At 44.5% G+C, this 19,359-nt stretch overlaps 1 protein-coding gene across 3 annotated transcripts in view; it reads left to right on the forward strand.

Annotated features, from left to right (window-relative positions):
• Nucleotides 1-19,359, forward strand: part of emid1 (EMI domain containing 1) — a 208,621-nt gene that overhangs the window by 144,300 nt on the left and 44,962 nt on the right. For all 3 annotated transcript variants that reach the window (XM_062051352.1, XM_062051354.1, XM_062051353.1), the window contains exons 4-8: nt 15,372-15,461; nt 15,551-15,612; nt 15,690-15,819; nt 17,923-17,967; nt 18,045-18,152. In XM_062051352.1, the coding sequence (XP_061907336.1) occupies nt 15,372-15,461; nt 15,551-15,612; nt 15,690-15,819; nt 17,923-17,967; nt 18,045-18,152 (435 nt within the window). The remainder of the gene's footprint in view (nt 1-15,371; nt 15,462-15,550; nt 15,613-15,689; nt 15,820-17,922; nt 17,968-18,044; nt 18,153-19,359) is intronic.

The raw sequence follows: 19,359 nt of genomic DNA on the forward strand, positions 1-19,359 counted from the left end.
CAGCTGACCATCGTAATTATAACACGCTGTCACATTCACTCCAGGTGCCGCTACTACGCACGAGGAAATTATAATCAGTTTGGAATAACCACAAATAAGAAAGCAACACTACACAAGGGTTGTACGGTATACCGGTATTAGTATAGTACCGTGATACAAATTAATCATAATTGGTACTATACCGCCTCTGAAAAGTACCGGTCTAATCCTCACCTCCACGGCAACAAATAAAGTACGTTTCTTACAAGTAACATCCCTGCAGGACTAGGAATAGCTAAACATGCTTCACTACACCAGCATCAAAATGTAAACAATCGCCATTGGTGGATCTACACCTAACATCCATTGTAATGATACTAAGTGCAGTAGCGTATCTAGTAGATACTACGATGATTCCGTCAATATTTTTTGGCATCACAACATCTTCTTTCGTTTAAAAAAAATGTATATTATGTTTATAAATTCAGGAAATATGTCCCTGGACACACGAGGACTTTGAATATGACCAATGTATGATCCTGTAACGACTTGGTATCGGATTGATACCCAAATTTGTGGTATCATCCAAAACTAATGTAAAGTATCAAACAACAGAAGAATACGTGATTATTGCATTTTAACGGAAGTGTAGATAGAACATGTTAAAAGAGAAAGTAAGCAGATATTAACAGTAAATGAACAAGTAGATTAATCATTCATTTTCTACCACTTGTCCTTAATAATGTTGACACACTATGAGAATGGAAAATGACACAATGTGTTAAAATACGGAGGCACACCACCAGCAGAAAACCTTAAAAAATGAAACTCCACCAGGTCGTCGTGCCTTATTTTGAGTTTGTTGGTGTTTTCCTGTGTGCAGTGCTTTAGTTCTTGTCTTGCGCTGTTATTTTGGTGGCCCTTCCTGTTTTGTTGGTGTTTTCCTGTAGCAGTTTCATGTCTTCCTTTGAGCGCTATTCCGCGCACCTGCTTTGTTTTAGCAAGCAAGGCTATTTATGTTGTTGCTATCCTTCTTTGTGTGGACATTGTTGATTGTCATGTCATGTACGGATGTACTTTGTGGACGCCGTAAGTTTTTGCTGTCGTCCAGCATTCTGTTTCTGTTGACTTTGTCGCCAGTTCAGTTTTACTTTCGTTTTGCATAGCCATTGCCTTTTCGTGTCCCTTTCCCTTTTGTTCATTTTTGGTTTAAGCATTACATACTTGTTTACCTGCATGCTGCCTCCCGCTGTGGTCTGCATATTGGGATCACAACAAACCATCCTCGTCTCACCCGACACATTCCGACTTTTACAAAGCAATTAACTACCTGCTGCCACCTACTGACATGGAGTATTACGTGGTTACCCTGCCGAGTTTTACACAGCACAGACACTAAGCAACCGCACGTTATTCGATAATAATTATTGATTTGCAAAAAATATTTTTTGGACCAATTAGCTGAAGTTGCATAACTTCCCACGGCACATCAGACAATATCTCACGGCACAATGGTTGAAAACCACTGGTTTACAAGATGATGGTATACCAACTGCAGTGCACCTTGCACATGCACACATAGTTAACTTGTTTAAGCCCTAAAAAGGAGGTGAGATGTTATATCATGATGGTGCTGGTGCACAACCTCTTGTGTTAATAAAAAATTCACAGCTCTATTTACACAAATTACATACAGTACCGAAAAGAGTACCGATAAATACTGGTATCATTAAGGACTATCAATATTGGTATGGGTATCGATAAAAACTCTACGATATACACATCCCTAGCTGGTAATGAACATAACCTTTGACCTGCTAAAGTTCGAAGTCGCAGGTGCCGTGACACGTTTTGCTGGTCGCCGAATGGAAGGGAATGCTTCCCGATGGCTAATGAGGTGCTCAGCTCCACCGCTTGTGGGGAAGCAGGAGCACCTGGGCCGAGCAGATCCAGACAAAAGGACTACCACAAAGCCCATTTGAAAACATCCAGAACTCCGAAACACAAACTCCCACACTTCATAAAATGAAGGCAGCACAGAATGCAGAGCTCATTCTCTTTTGCACAAGCAAGCTATTGTTTACACGCTGGCGCTCCCATGGCTTCCCGATGTTCTACTCCACAAAGAAACAATGGCAAAGGAAAACTTGGCAAAGATGCAGGGCGTGCACTGTTGTCTCTTTTCAGAGACAAAAGAAAAGTTTGCACGTCATGTGACGTGTGTGATTGAAGTGAACTCCTCACTCGCTTCATGAAATCCTTTCCAAACCAATCTTTTATTGCCTATTTTGAGGTTGCTTCAGTAGACTTCATGTGCGGACAAATCCCTGGAATCAGGGAAGGGAAAGCAGGTGAGGTACGGTTACTGTTGTGGAGAGTTATAAAAGGACTGTATGGTTCTATAAAGGTAGTCTCATTCGCCCCCGGGGCGTCGGTCAGGACACAATGGACAGGACAGTTCGTTTGGCATAGGGCAGTTTACTTGTTTTGTAGGCAGGTTGACAGGCATGGATTAGTTGAATGGTACAACACTGGCTAGTATTGGTGGTTCTGTAGTAAATAGATAAGAACATCATAAACAATTAGTATAGAATACCAGTAATAGCACATATCACCTTAATGCAATATTATATCATGGATACACAATATAGCATATACCGGTAATAATTAGCATTTAGTAAACATTAGCTTCACCAGTAAACAGTAAGCCCTGCCATACACACTGCAGGATAGCATCAAACCAAACACTCAAATAACATCATCCCAACATTTAACTGAACTTAAATGTCTTAACTAGACCACAAGGTGTCACTGCACGCTACAGAAGGCACGTAAACGTGGTACTTGTGACCTGCCGTGCAGAATAAGGTGCTTGCCTCCATGTACAAGGCACAAATGTCCGCAAATGCTCTCTTTAAAGAGATAAAGAACTGTTACATGAATTACATTGTCTAGACGCTGTAAACAAGGCACACTGCGCGCAAGTAAGCAATGGATTACTTTCAACTAGCGTCGGAAACAAACAAATGCAGAGAAGTCAAACAGGCAATTATACGTGTACATTAGAATTCTTAACTATATAATGAACTTACGTTCGTCAGTGACGCACCCGGCACCGCAGTGCTGTACAATATTATAAGTTTCATATATATACAGGCAGCAAATGTAAATGACGTGCATTCACCGCTCTGTGCTCTGTTGTGGGTAGAATGAATGAGCACGCCACAATACCTAGCGCTCTTAAGGTGGACGGCTCATAACAGTCTCTTAAGGTGGACGGCTCATAACAGTCTCTTAAGGTGGACGGCTCATAACAGTCTCTTAAGGTAGCACAGAGTTTGGGAACCTTTCTAACAGCCGCCCCCGAATGTACAGTGTACATTCACTCCATAGAAAGGTGACAAAGTTATTAGTGTCTCACGAAGGGTCGATGGTGGCAGTAGGGCTGTATTCTTCCTCGCCGGGTGGCAGGGCTGGCAGGACAACCAGCCTGGCAACTGGTCTGGTGTAATCACGATCTCTGATCCTCACGTCCACTGAACGGATGTGGCCGTCGTTACTAGGGTGGACCTTAGTGACATGACCGATGGGCCACAAGGCCCGTGGAAGCTGGGGATCCACCAACATCACTACTGAGCCTTCTGCGAGGTCAGCTGGCGTAGAGTGCCATTTCTGACGAGTCTGGGGGCTTGGCAGATAATTTCTCAAGAAACTGGACCAGAAGCGATCTGCCAGCACCTGTGAATGCCTCCATCTACGGCGGCTCAGTAACTCGGTCTCTGGGTATACGATCTGGGGCAAGGACCCGTCTGGCCGCCCCATCAACAAACTATTGGGGGTCACAGGATCGAGATCTGTGATGCTGGAGGAGACGTACCCCAATGGCTTTGAGTTAAGAATCCCTTCTACTTCCAGTAGCACGGTCCGCAGCACGTCTTCTGAGACTGACTGAGTTCCCACTGTGGTGTACAAGGCGGTCTTTACGGAGCGGATTTCCCTTTCCCATGCTCCTCCAAAGTGAGGTGCTGCAGGGGGGTTGAAGTGGAAGTCAATTTTCTGCTTGGCGAGTTGCTGTTGCAGGTCTGGTGACAGGGCAGAGAAAGCCTCCCCCAGTTCTCTTTCTCCTCCTTTGAAGTTGGTCCCACAGTCGCAGAGCAGCTCGGCTGATGTTCCTCGACGAGCGATAAATCGCCTGAGAGCCATCAAGAAGGAGTCTGCATCGATGGTGGTCAGAAGGTCTAAGTGCACACCCCTAGTGGTGAGACACTTGAAAATTATACCCCACCTCTTCTCAGTACGCCTTCCTACTTTGACTTGAAACGGCCCGAAACAGTCCAACCCCGTCGAGAAGAAGGCGGGCTTGAAGAACCGCAGGCGGGCGGGCGGTAGATCTGCCATCTTTGGAACAGAAGGTCTGGCTTTCCAACGTCGACAGTCTGTGCAGGTGTGTTGGTAACGGCGAATCGCTTCACGGCCGCGCAGGATCCAGAATGAGCGCCGCATCTCAGCAAACACCCTCTCTGGCCCGGGATGGTGCAAGCGACTGTCGAAATCTTGGATGAGGAGTTTGGTAGAGGGGTGCCCAGGGTCTAACACAATAGGGTGCAGCGTTGTCTGCTCGATGTCTACAGCACGTCGTAGTCTGCCACCGACACGGATTAGTCCTGCCTCCTCATTCATCTCCGGTGACAGGGTGAGCAGTCTGCTGCCGGATGGTACAGGCTTTCCTGCTTTCAAGAGCCGCAACTCCTCTGGGAGGCTCTCGCACTGTGCTTGCTTTAATATGCGGGTTTCAGCATTGCGATAGTCTTCGGCAGTGTAGCTACCCGCCGCCCCATGTAACTCCTGCACTGTAGCTACTAGCAGCTCCTTCCAGGTATCGTACTGCTTCACCTCTGCGTCTGGCGTACTAGGTGTTGTTAAGGTGACACCACAGAAAGTAGACTGTCGTAGCTCGGAGGCATCGCCTTCCTGTTCGACGTTGGGCTTGACAGGCCACTCAGCTGGAGGCTGAAGGAGGAAGGGGGGGCCATGGCTCCACCTGTTCGGCTTGGTCAGGTCCTGTAGAGTCTTGCCCCTAGTGATGTCGTCAGCTGGGTTCCTCGCTGAATCTATGTATCGCCAGGCGGTGGGACTCGTGAGTTCCTGTATTTCGGCCACTCTGGTACCATCAAAAATCTTGAAACGACAGGACTCTGAGTGCAGCCACGCCAGCACTGTTGTAGAGTCTGTCCACAGGATAGTCTGATCGATCTTCAGCGTGAGCTCTTTCTCTAGGAGTTTAGCCAGTTGAGCTCCTGTGACCACTCCACACAGCTCCAGTCTGGGTATGGAGAGTAGTCGCTTGGGAGCAACTCTGGACCTGGCGAGTAGGAAGGACAGATGGACTTGACCTCGGCAGTACAGCGTTCTCAGATACGCCACCGAGCCATAAGCCTGTTCCGATGCATCACAGAACACATGGACTTGATGGGTGACGCTTGACTCATCCACTTCGACTGGTATATACGCTCGTGGCAAGGTGACTTGAGATAGAAATTGTAGTTCTTCCTCCCAGGCCTTCCATGCTTGTAAGAGGTCTTGGGGCAGGAGGGGATCATCCCAGTCTCTGTTTTTCTCCCAGAGGCGTCTGACCAGCATCTTGGCTCGAGTGATGTATGGTAAGATAAACCCTAATGGGTCATACTGACTGGCCAAAACCCTGTAGATGTTCCGCATTGTTGGATCTCCGTACTCTATGGGTCGATGCTTGTAGCTCATGGTGTCGGTTTGACAGTGCCAGCTGAGTCCTAGAGTGGATTCAGGAGAGTCTGTTCGATCTTGTGCGAGCCAGAGCTCGAGGGTGTCGGACCTGGCTTCTTTGGGTAGGTGTCCCACGACGTTTGGCACGTTGCTAGCCCACTGGCGTAGATCAAACCCACCAGCTGCAAGGAGTCCCCAAAGTCTGTCCACCAACTCTCTGGCATCCTCAGGTTTGGGCAGACTCTGTAGGAGATTGTCAACATAGAAGGACCTCTCTATAGAGAGGCTCACATCATCTCCTGGCTGGCTATGATTGGCTACATGGAGCTGTAGAGCAAACGTGGCGCAGCATGGACTGCAGGTTGTTCCAAATGGTAGAACTCGCCACTCGAACACTGCTGGGGTTTCATCTCTGGTCAAGTGGCGCCACACAAACCGCAAGAGGGGACGGTCTTCAGGAAGGAGACGGACTTGATGGAACATCCCTTTAATGTCTGCGCTTAAGGCGACTGCATGTTCCCAGAAGCGCAGTAGAACTCCCAGGAGTGATGCTCCAAGGGTGGGTCCTGGCAGTAGGGAATCATTCAGACTCTGGCCCCTGTACTGATAGGAGCAATTGAAGACAATTCTGTTCTTGTTGTTGTGACTCACCATGTGGTGAGGAATGTACCACTCTTCTCCGTCTTGGTTGACTTCTTCGGGGGTTAACTTAGTGACAGAGCCTGCATCCACCAGCTTCTGGATCTCTGCGCTGTAAGCCTTGGCACGTTCTGAGTCTTTAGCTAGCCACCGTTCTGTGCTCCGCAGACTCGGCATGACGGCTTCTTTGGGGGCATGAAGGAGAGGCATGTCTTGCTTGCGCAGCAGGGGGGTGGCGTAGCGCAAGACTCCTGCTACCTCCACGCGGGTGGTCTTCTCTTCTAGCAGGGCTACTACTGCCTGGTCTTGTCTCGACCTGGTTACAATCTTCTCACTTTTATATGGAAGGGTGTCGAGCTGCCAAAGCCTTTTGACGTGCTTGAATAGTTCTGAAGCTGGAGGGTGAACTGATGTCACTAGGCACTGCTGTGAGTGTAGGGGCTGCTGGGAGAATCTTGCTGGGCCCTGAAGAGTCCAGCCGAGCTTGGTCCGGACGGCAGCAGGCCCACCTGGCAGGCCCAGTCGGATTGGCTCGATAGCGGTGATCAGGTGTGGGTGGTCGGAGCCGATGAGTACTAGGGGTCTGGCACTGTGGAAGGGCTTAATTGGTAAACCGACCAAGTGGGCGTACCTCTTCTGGAGTCGGTCCATCGGGTATGACTGTTCGCCTAGGCCGAGGCGACCTGAGGTGAAGGCTCTGGAGACTAGGAAGCTGGTCTTTGGCTCAGCAGCAGGAGAGATATGGAAGGATACCGCAGAGCCACGGAGGGTCTGGACCTCCTGTCTAATGGTTCTCAGGGGCAGGTCCTCAGGTGTGTCTTGTAGGCCAAGTTCTCGGGCAGCTGCTGGCAGGAGCATGGTCCTTTCGGACCCGTCATCCAAGATGGCGTAGGTGGTTATAGTGTGATTTCCGTGACGAAGAAGCACTCTGACGACCTTCAGTAAGACCCTGGTGTGGACTGAAGGACGGTCGACGTACAGAACCTCAGTGGCGGAGCTCACCAGACAGCTCTCCTCCTTGCTTGTCGGTCTTGGTGGTCGATCATTTACGTCATGAAGGACCTGCAGATGTTTCCCTTGGCATAGGCCACAGGGCTTCTTTAAGTCACACCGAGCGGCTTGGTGAGGCCGTGCACAGCGCCAGCACCTTTTGTTGGCCTTTATCCACTCAGTGAGAGTTTCTTTGTTTAGCTTTGTGACTTCTGTACACTGGCTGAGGAAGTGTTCATCGCTCTCGCAGAAAGGGCAATAGGGCTTAGCTCTCCCCTTCTTTCCCTCTGAGGCTCTAGTTTGTCCATCATTTTCTTCAGAGTCCTTTGATCCATGGAGGACGGTAACAGGTCGCCGTCCTTGGCGACCCTCATACCGGTACACTTGGTTTTCCTTTTCTCTTATGAGTGTCTGTCCGTCGAAATCCTGACACCAGGATTCGTGCTGGAGCCACTGGGCTAGATCGCACAGGGTGGGAACAGTCCCGGGGTTCTTAAAGGTGGTCCGACGGAAGTCTGCCCGTTGCTCTGCGGGTAGTTTGCTTAACAGTCTCACCACGTGAGATCCACAGCGAAGCTCCACTTCACCGTCAGTGCCCAACGACTTAAGTAGGCCAACCAAGGACTGAACATGGAGAGCAAACCGCCCAAAGGCTGCGGTGTCTCCACGGCGAACATCAGGTGAGTCTAGCACACTTGCTATCTTCCTGAGGGCTATCTGGTGGGGCTGGCCGAATTTCTCATTGAGGGCTGACATGGTGTCAGTGTAGGGCGTGGGGGAGTTGAGATAGGCATCTGCTATCAATTTTGCCTCTTCAAGCCTCAGATGGTCTACCAGAATCTGGTACTTGAACATTTCAGTCCCTTCTGTAGGCAGGAGGTTCTCCAGGGCTATTTTCAAACGGGCAAACTCACATGTGTCGTAGTGACTAAAGTTTGGTATGGTCGGGCGTGGGCCTCTATAGGTCTGTTCAGCAGCTGCAGCTGCTGATTCATAGCGTGGTGGAGGAGGGTTTTGCTGGCCCTGTCTCTGCATCCACGGGGCTGCTTGTGTGGACACTGGCATGTACCCAGGCTGGCTAGACGTATAAGTGGTTGCATAGGAGGGAGTTACACGAGGGAGATACTGTACTTGTGCGTAGTGTGGCTGGTACTGGTTTAGCAGCTGCTGTGGTGCATAGTCTGCAACGTGGGGCATAGCTCTGGTGGGAGGAGCCTGAGCCGGTGGTTGGTGTTGCAGCATTGTTGATGTAGTGGTGTGATACGCAGGTCTCTGGTGTGGGGGCTGAACAGCACGCTGGAAGTGGTGTGGCAACTGTTGCGGTGGATAACGTGCCATGTTCCTCTGGAGAGCGTGTAGGACTGGTGTAGGTGTGAGCCATGTAGGGGGGACAAGGCTCGCTACTTAGCTGTCGGGTTTGAAGGTACTGTGGTTTATTGCCAACCTTCGCTGGTGACACCTTGCGGTGGCTAGCTGACAAGGTCTGGCTCCTTGTCAGCTGTAGCTCAACCATCATCTGATCTAGTCGGTCCATGACTGGTTGACCTGGCGGACGTTCCAGGGCCGCTGTGTCTGGCCATGGTGGAGGGGGTTCAGGCCAATCCTCTTCATCCTCGGTTTATACAGAATGGGGGTTGAGTTGACTGGCGGGTCGTGGTGTACCTTGCTGAAGGTTGATTACTGTGTTAGTCAGTCTTCTAATTTCGTTATGAACTTGACCTAATGCAGCCACATCCGCTCTCACGGTTAGCTGTGACTGCTGTAGTATGGCGCTTTTTCTCAGTAGAGAGAGTTCCTGAGGTGAATGATGGATTGGGGTTGGTTCTCGGGTCAACTCCTCCCTTGTCTCTCTCTGCATGCTGTAGGTGGGCTAGCTGGGTGTCTGACCTGTACCTCTGCCACTCTGGTTCGTACGGGTCCTCTTCATGACAAGCAGCATCTCGCCTAAGCTGATGGGAGTAGGGAGCGGGGGTAGAGTATGGGGGGGTTGACTTGGCTGCACCCTCCTTCTCGTGAGATAACCATTCTTCTTCATGCCCGTGCCTGTGTCTTTGCCTGATGTTGCTGAGCTGGTAATCATCAAAGCGGGTTGGTGGGCGTGTCTGACGCCTAGGCCGTGCTCCTAATCCTTTGAAGTCCATACTGTCCAGGGGTAAATGAAGCTATCCGGCTCGAAGGACCACAATGTTGTGGAGAGTTATAAAAGGACTGTATGGTTCTATAAAGGTAGTCTCATTCGCCCCCGGGGCGTCGGTCAGGACACAATGGACAGGACAGTTCGTTTGGCATAGGGCAGTTTACTTGTTTTGTAGGCAGGTTGACAGGCATGGATTAGTTGAATGGTACAACACTGGCTAGTATTGGTGGTTCTGTAGTAAATAGATAAGAACATCATAAACAATTAGTATAGAATACCAGTAATAGCACATATCACCTTAATGCAATAATATATCATGGATACACAATATAGCATATACTGGTAATAATTAGCATTTAGTAAACATTAGCTTCACCAGTAAACAGTAAGCCCTGCCATACACACTGCAGGATAGCATCAAACCAAACACTCAAATAACATCATCCCAACATTTAACTGAACTTAAATGTCTTAACTAGACCACAAGGTGTCACTGCACGCTACACAAGGCACGTAAACGTGGTACTTGTGACCTGCCGTGCAGAATAAGGTGCTTGCCTCCATGTACAAGGCACAAATGTCCGCAAATGCTCTCTTTAAAGAGATAAAGAACTGTTACATGAATTACATTGTCTAGACGCTGTAAACAAGGCACACTGCGCGCAAGTAAGCAATGGATTACTTTCAAATAGCGTCGGAAACAAACAAATGCAGAGAAGTCAAACAGGCAATTATACGTGTACATTAGAATTCTTAACTATATAATGAACTTACGTTCGTCAGTGACGCACCCGGCACCGCAGTGCTGTACAATATTATAAGTTTCATATATATACAGGCAGCAAATGTAAATGACGTGCATTCACCGCTCTGTGCTCTGTTGTGGGTAGAATGAATGAGCACGCCACAATACCTTGCGCTCTTAAGGTGGACGGCTCATAACAGTCTCTTAAGGTGGACGGCTCATAACAGTCTCTTAAGGTAGCACAGAGTTTGGGAACCTTTCTAACAGTTACCATGGAAACATTAGGATGCTGGAAAAGGCTGCATCCAAAATACAGGACAGTCACAAATTGTGCAATGGAATCCAAGGTTGAACACCACCCATTGAGAAACCCTGTCATAGTCTATTAAGAACATAAATACCTGTTTATTGCTGTTAATTAGTTCCGGACATGGCCACGATAGATGAATTTCCACACAGTTTAGGAATCATTCATTATTAATCTATTATTTTATAGCATAAAAAAACTGTTTACGACCTTCTTCTTTTATTTATTTTTTGTCCTGTCCAGCTTCTCAGGAAAATCATATTGTTAATGTAGATGCCCATATCGGCTGTACAAATTTACTTTACAAAAGAGAAGTGTGGGATACTTCTCTTGTTGCCTTATTTGTATTTGACTTTATTAAATGGATTTATATTATAATTTAGGTGCATCCCCTCCGGGCCGGAGCAGGAGGGGATAGAAAGAGAATAAAGGAAGACAGAGGGGGAAATTGCGGTGACAAGAGGAGGATAAGACAGAGAGACAACAACAACAGCAAACACAACAACAACAACAAAAGAACAACATCAACAAATAGGATATGTACAAATATGATGGTAAAAGTGATAGCAAAGAAGCAGTTAGTGAAATAAATAATACAGAAATGACAGTGAACATTATTACACTACTAATGGAGCAATACAAATACCAATGGAAATAGCACTATTGATAATGAACAATACCAATAATTTACCTCTATTATCAACAATACAGTTGTTCAAATGCAACAATACATATATGTAATGATAACTTGAAATACGAAAGAAAGCAGATAAATGGAGGGGAAGAAAGAGAAGCCAACTAAATTAACCTTGTAGATTGTTATAGTAAGTAGGTTAAGCTTTGTCAGTGTGCCGTGTGTTACCCAGTTTCCCCTAGGGCAACAACGTTAATATATGTTTGATGAAACGTGATTATATGCATGAGTGTATGTATGTATATGTACTGGTATATGTACAGTATGTGTATATGTATATTTGTACAGTGAATGTATATGTACAGTATGTGTATATGTATGTTTGTACAGTGAATGTATATGTACAGTATGTGTATATGTATGTTTGTACAGTGAATGTATATGTACATGTATGTGTATATGTATATTTGTACAGTGAATGTATATGTACATGTATTGTGTATATGTATGTTTGTACAGTGAATGTGTGTGTGAATGTACGAACTTTGAGTGTGTAGGTATGTACTCGTATGTTTACGACCTTCTAAATATATTTTCCAACATTGTGACATCCATCTAGGCTAGTAAAGATCAGGGATTTATGATGCCGATTCATCCATGAGTGAGATCGACCGATACCAATACCACATGTATAAACTGTAAAGTGTTCAATTTATATATGGTGAGTGCTATTGACAGTTTAACAATATCAACACAATATTTAAACTACTCCCATATTCTTTTTTTTATTACATTCAGTTCTTTGAGCAAAACAAAGTACACAATAACTAAACAAAATACAAAACTACTATTACTCTTTTAAATCCTTTTTGCCCTCAAAATCCTATTGTGTCCAAGGAATTTTTACCTCAATTTGTAAACACACACACACACAAAAAATTATTTTAAGAAAATCAAAATATCGACCATCTCACTCTAGTATCGATCATATACTGATATGACCCTTGGTGTTGACACATGGGTCGACCCACCCTCCTTACGTGCGATGCACTTCTGGCTGTGACAATACTGACTCAACAGTTAAGAGCTGTTATATTATCCTCTCTTTATAGACTCTATTAATCTACTTGTTAATTTCTGCGTACTGCTGTAACACACTTCCATCGACACTTCTTAAACTTGATGATGTACGTAATTCTTGGTGTTTTTTCAAGGTAGCTTAGAAGCTAGCTAGCCTGGCTAGCATGCCTGCTCCTGCTTGCTCTCCTGTGTAAAATGTTTATCCTCATTTTAATATTTTAATTCTGGTTAATGATACTTAAGATACTAAGAATTACAGGTTATTTGCCGGGCCGAGCACCCACGGAAAATGCCGAGCACCCACGTGGGATTGATGGCAAATTCTTTCTCACCACCAAGCAAAAACCGCGCATGCTCAGGTCCCTTCTACACTAAGCCGGCTAAGGTTATCCAGGGTAAATCCCACCTAACCTTATCCTTGTCCACACACACACAATTGTCGTTTAAGACCCCCTCCCCCCTCCGTCCGCCGGCGCAACGCGACCTAATACGCATTCGCGGAAAATGGCAAGTCACAGTCACCTCCGGTGTTGCTTTGTGTGCAAGTTCTTCAATTTAACTTATCTCAACAATATCCAGTGTTGTGGTATTTCAATTAACTGGAATCCAGTGTGCTGTGGGGCCCTATTGTAGTGAATCACACCTGAGACATCATAAATTAATCAAATCTTTAATAAACACTTGAAAGTACACAATGGGATGAAGAACATTTTACAACAATCAATCTCGGTATCTAGATATCTGGTCAGGACACTCCTTACTCTTTTGCCTTCACCTTCATTGTCCATTCGTTTTTGGTGACTTTATATACTCTGAACCCAGAAATTGAGTCTGCGACATACATGTCGGACAATAACTGATACAGTCTGCTTTTCCAGTCCAAAAGCATTTGCCGTTTTCCGTAGTCTTCCTTCGACGGCCAGGTAATACAAAGCACACGCTACCTTTTTTATCACATCCACGGGAGCCCGCATTCTCGTTGACTCTCCTTCGACAAATGGACAAAGTTTTTCGGTAAGTAGAATCACAGCTGACCTCGACATTCGAAAGTTCTCTTGCCGTCTGAGAAGTGTTGTATCCCAAATAGCTCCAATCACTTTCTCTTAAGGTATTCATGTGTGATTTCCAAAAGTTTCTGTACAGACAGAAGGAGAAACACGGGCATGTCTGGATGACTCGCCTCCATATTTCCAGTGGTTAGCTCCGAGTTACGAAACCGCTTTATTATGAAGCTGGCTGTGGCGCGTTCTTTCTGGCATCACTTCCTGTGTGGGGCGCGGTCTTTCTGGCGTCACTTCCTCTCCGAACTCGATCAATGAATCCATACAAAGCTAAGTGCAGGAGATTCAAGAAATACACGGTGCACTTACCCGTGTAAAAAATTGTCCGAGGAGGGGGACCTTAAACGATAGTTTAGCGTGGCTGAAACGGGGCTTAGGCTAAATAATTATTCGTTTTGTTATCCGGCTTAGTGTAGACATAGCCTCAGAAAAGTAGCGTCAGATTTTCCTCTAAGGTTATATTTCTCCTGTTTTGTTGAGAAGAAGTGTTGTACATTCTTGGGTAGCAGGTTATAGTTTTCTTTATACATAATTTTAGCTGTTTGAAAATGCACCAAATCGTTGAATTTCAATAATTGTGATTTAATAAATAAATGGTTTGTATATTCTTTATATGCAACATTGTGTATTATTCTAATTGATCTTTTTTGTAACACAGTTAGTGAATGAAGTGCACATTTGTGGTTGTTTCCCCATATTTCTACACAGTAACTCAGATAATTGAGAACAATATTGATTAAAAATGTTCTATTTAACCTCTAATGGTAACACAAACTAGCAAGTAATGTTCCAATTTTTTTTTTTTGCTTTGAAAAATTTAGCTTGCAAACATCAAGTTGCAAACAGCCCATCTAAAGGTATTGTAACTAAGGAAGTACCTTGTTTTTTTTAGCAGTTTTGTTGAATTTGTGTTCCTATTACAAAAAACACCTCTTTTTTGATGACTCTTTCCACTCTTTTGAGACCCTGGCATCATTCCTGTTTACTTTTTTGGTATATGTCATCCGCTTGCTCCAGCCCGTGTCAAACTCGATTTCATTGAGGGCCACAGGGTTTAGGCTGCCCTCAGATTGCCGTTTATAACAGTGAATAATATATGAACATAAATGTATCAGGATTCGCCTCATGATATTATTGCGCAATCGCTAATACATTTGATAATTTTTTATTTCTTTTAGCGTACACTCAAGAAAAAAATCTGTAGATTTTACTGTAAAAAAACCTGTCAGTTGAGTTGCTTGAAATGTATCCGCAAAATGTATAATTTTTACATGATATTACTATAAATGGAAAAAACTGTACCTCTGTTTTTATGATCAAATGTACGGTTGTTGTTTTTATGGTGTCCATCCATCCATCCATTTTCTACAATCTAATGGATAACTTGCTTTGAAATCATAAGATTTCAATACTTATTTTTATTTAAACAAAAGCTGTTTGGAACATGCCATAATATAATATAATATTTGTTGCATTATTATATAGTCGTCAAGTTTAAAAGATATGCAATTGCATGTGGTAAATGTATTTGTTCTACTCGTGCCAAATACATTTTCTAATCGGATCAATCATGATTCACTACATGTCACTTCTCGCTTGCATATTTGAAATAAACTTGAGAAAATACCCCAATATTTTGACACAAATGCTTTTATTAAATACATGATAAATCAGCGTATATATAGATATGATTGATGCAGTATTTTGTGTGATTAATTGCATGAGTTAACTTGTTATTTTTTTCTGTCAAAATGGAAAAAACGAATATATTTAGTATGAAAAACTGTATTAATTGTATTATTTCGAGGCTTTCGCGGCTCATGTGAAGTGATGTGGCGGGCCTCTGGCCTTGAGTTTGACACCTGTGTGCTACACAAAAGTATTAGAAGGGAGTCTAAGTCTTTTTGACAGTTTTACTGTATTCCTTCTTTTGAAATATGTGTCGCCAAACAAGTGCAGAGTGGGTGTGGTTGTCTGAGTCAGATCATATAAACCCGACTACAATATGACTTTAAATGACAGGAAGTGAAAGCCTTCTCTCTGATTGTCTTCCACAGATGCGAGGAAGCAGCAGGTGGCTCAGGAGGCAATAAGAAAACCGTCCACACTGCGTCGCCCGCCTGCACGCACAGGAGATCCCCTTTCCAGTAAGAACTACTACGCACTACTCCATTTATAGTAGACTTTACAGTATGGTGAGTCCTGTGGATGTGAACGACAAACTTCTGCTTTCCAGACTGTCTTAACTGCAGTCGAATCACAGCGATGAACGACAGGCTGAGTTCACTGGAGGCTAAGGTCTGTGCACCAACACCAAAACACTGCAGTGACAATGTATTTAATCTCATGCATTGTTTCATGGCTTCCATCCCCAGGTTCAAGGATTCACTGCCTTGCCGTCCGCAACACAACGCTACCCTCTGTCCAAAGGAGTTGCACAGGAGGCTGCCTTGTTGAAGGGGACCACTCCTGTCAAAGGGACTCCTGGTGAGCAGGGCCCCGCTGGTGAGTGCCAGTCAACCGGACTCGGGAGTGTTATATAAGTACTATTAGCATTAGGTCCAGTCCAGACTTTTAATAATTGTAGAATTTAAGGCTCTTTTTCTACCGTCTACCTGCTCACTTATGCACTTATTATATATCCTATTTCCTTTTCTGCACATGCACTCATTTCCTCCAGTCTGAGAGTCATTTGAGGTACACACTCACAGAGCTTTGTGGCTGTACGCAAAGCCAAGACTTCACCTCTTTCCTGGAATTGCGCCCCGCACTAGTTGCTGTTGAAAAAAAAAAGAAAAAGTTCAAAGACACTCCTGCCTTAATGCTGCATTCAAAGGAAAATCATTATTACCGTTATTTGGATTTGAGTTGTAGTTGTTGATGTACAATATAAATAAATGTGGCTGACGATAGAGCTTTTAATATTCTCATTTGTTGCCTTTTGTCACGGATTCTGTTCAGAACTTTTATGGACAGAATTTCTCGGCGCAGTCAGGGCGTTGAGGGGATCCGGTTTGGTAGCTGTGGGATTAGGTCTCTGCTTTTTGCAGATGATGTGGTCCTGATGGCTTCATCTGGCCAGAATCTTCAGATTTCACTGGATCAGTTCGCAGCCGAGTGTGAAGCGACTGGGATGAGAATCAGCACCTCCAAGTCCGAGTCCATGGTTCTCGCCCGGAAAAGGGTGGAGTGCCATTTCCGGTTTGGGGAGGAGTTCAAGTACCTCGGAGTCTTGTTCACGAGTGAGGGAAGAGTGGATCGTGAGATCGACAGGCGGATTGGTGCGGCGTCTTCAGTAATGTGGACCCTGTATCGGTCCGTTGTGGTGAAGAAGGAGCTGAGCCGGAGGGCAAAGCTCTCAATTTACCGGTCGATCTATGTTCCCATCCTCACCTATGGTCATATCGTGATAATGCATGATGACGACATATTGTGGCTGTGTCCCGCAAATCTGACAGCAACAAGCGAACAAAGGTTTTCTCAACACAATTTAGCGTCCTTGCTCGGAACTGGTTTAAATATTGTGTTGATAGTGTTAAACTTCCAACAGAACCTTAAATAAGTTCAAAAATATATAGTTAACATGTGTGATCGGTATTGGTATTGGTATATATATCACTCATGGATGATCGGTTTTGGAATCGGCAGCATAAAACCTTCATCGCTTAGAAATAGTTTGTTTGCGTTAGCGCTTATAATAACAACATTGCTAACATTTGGTCAATATTCAAGTGACGATATGTATAAAGAGTATTGTTGGCGGGTTTTGGATGGTTATTTAGAGGGTTTTGTGAGCAAAATAGAGAGCCCCCATTGGCTACATTGTTAGCGGACTTTTTATTTATTTATTTATTTGCGACTTAGAATGCAAAAAAAAAGAAAAACATGTGTTCATGTCTTAAATAAGGATTGTGAATGATAGACAGCACATCTCTCTCTAATGTTTGCGTATTTCCAGTATGACTGATCTGATACTATGGTCAGAGTGCAGAGGAGTTCCATTGTGACGTAAATCTCCGGAAATAGCCAAAGGTATTCGGAGCGGTACATCTAAAATGGCTGACTGAATTTGTGTCATTTTGTGATGTTTAAACTGTGTTTTTACATACTTTGCGGATTGTAAATACGATTAGATATGGTTTAATGGAAAAAATGAAACACAATTAAGCATTTTAAGTCAACTTGTTTTTCCACTCTACTGGTACTTTAAGTTCTTTCTTGAACTTAATGGTGTTTCTCACCTTCTTTGTCAAAGCGCTGATACTCGCAATTTTCTTTGGCCCCATGCTGGTGGCTTATTTTGCGGTGTTTGGGTAGACGATTCAAGCAAACGAACTAGTTTGTTGCGCGCAGTGTCGGGCCGTACGATAACCGAGACGCTATTCGAACATCAGGGCAACGTTTTGTCAGAAATCTTTGTTGGAAATTGAATCTTACAAAATTGGGGCGTACAAACCAAGCTTTTTGCTTGACAATACATGACCACCTATGAAAGTACCATTACCATAGACCGCAGAAGCATGGTCCTCCACACAACTCTTACATCCTTTTAATGCAGGTAATTACCACTAATCGAATTTAAGTTGCGTGTGCATGCTGCCATTGCAGGTCCTCAGGGTGAAAAGGGGAGAGATGGTATTCCAGGCAGAGATGGTAAAATAGTCTCACAGCTGCTGCTAAATCAGATTGTGTAGTTCAGACGTTTAGTGATGACTTTCTTCTCCTATCAGGTAAACCAGGGTCTCGAGGGTTTCCAGGTCCCAGTGGGCCTCGGGGTGAGGCAGGGGTTAGGGGCCCAAGTGGAGCTCCTGGATCGAAGGGAACGTCAGGACCTGCAGGTAAGACAGGAGCTTACAAAACATACACACCGATATCATTATAGTCGGTGTCTGTTCAGAGAGTGGAGTGTATTTCTTGCATCTCCACTTGTTGATGAACTCCCTGTTACCCAAACACTTGAGGAAACAACACAACTAAGCCACCGGCTTTGGAGTGTTTGTCTTCCACTTAAACCACTTGGTCAACCTAAAAAGACGCTCCAGCTGTAACCAGCAGAACATTCCAAGAACTCTGTTTTCCAACTTGCTGATATAGTTGGTTTTATTTGAACGTTTTCAGTATATTGCTCTTTTTTTTCCCCAGTAGACAGCAGAAGTCTTTAGAGTATACTTCTGAAGTCAACTTTATAGCTTGCAGCACGTTTCTGCTGCTGCTCGTGGTCACCAATCACAGCATAAACAGAGGAATAAACCTGCTCTATGTATTCAGAGCGCAAATAAATCAACTGTAGGAAAAAGTCAATCCACATGCAGCTGTGACTTGAATGATAATAAGCAAGCAGAGGCGTGTGTCATAACATCTGCACGGGACACACGCTGTTATTTCTCTGCTCTGCATCATAAGGGGCTCTAAAATGCCACATGACCCGTGTCCTGAACCTGCTGCTAAGTAACAACCAGACATTGAACAAAAAAAAAAGCTTACTCTCTGAAGAGCGCCGTGTAAATTAAACATTACATGAATATTAGACAACCTGTGAATGCTGGAAAGGCAAAACCGAACTGAAATGCTAACAGTTAGCACGCTAGCATAGCATGTGAACAAAAAATATGACTCAACAGTTCGCATGCATCAAGTACCAAAATATTAATCTGAGGTGTACACCTTCAAAATTCTATCATGCTAACATTAGCATGCTAACAGTACGCTATCGTCAAGAGCCAAAATATATGACTGTGAGGTGTATATCTGCAAAATTTGCCAAAAAAGCAAGTATGTCAATGTTAGCATGCTAACAGTTGGCATACATCAAGTGCCAAAATATCTGACTCTGAGGCGTATACCTGCAAAATTAACTCAAAAACTAGCACGCTAACATAAGCATGTTAACAGTTAAAATGTATTGAACTATATGACTCTGAGGTGTATACCTTCAAAAGTATCTGAAAAATTTAACATGTTAACATTAGCATTCTAACATGCGGCACAAACCAAAATATATGACTGTGACTTGTAAGTATATCTGCAAACTAAAAAGCTAGCATG

The sequence above is a fragment of the Entelurus aequoreus genome, linkage group LG06 (genome assembly GCF_033978785.1).
Source record: "Entelurus aequoreus isolate RoL-2023_Sb linkage group LG06, RoL_Eaeq_v1.1, whole genome shotgun sequence".
Classification (NCBI taxonomy): Eukaryota; Metazoa; Chordata; class Actinopteri; order Syngnathiformes; family Syngnathidae; genus Entelurus; species Entelurus aequoreus.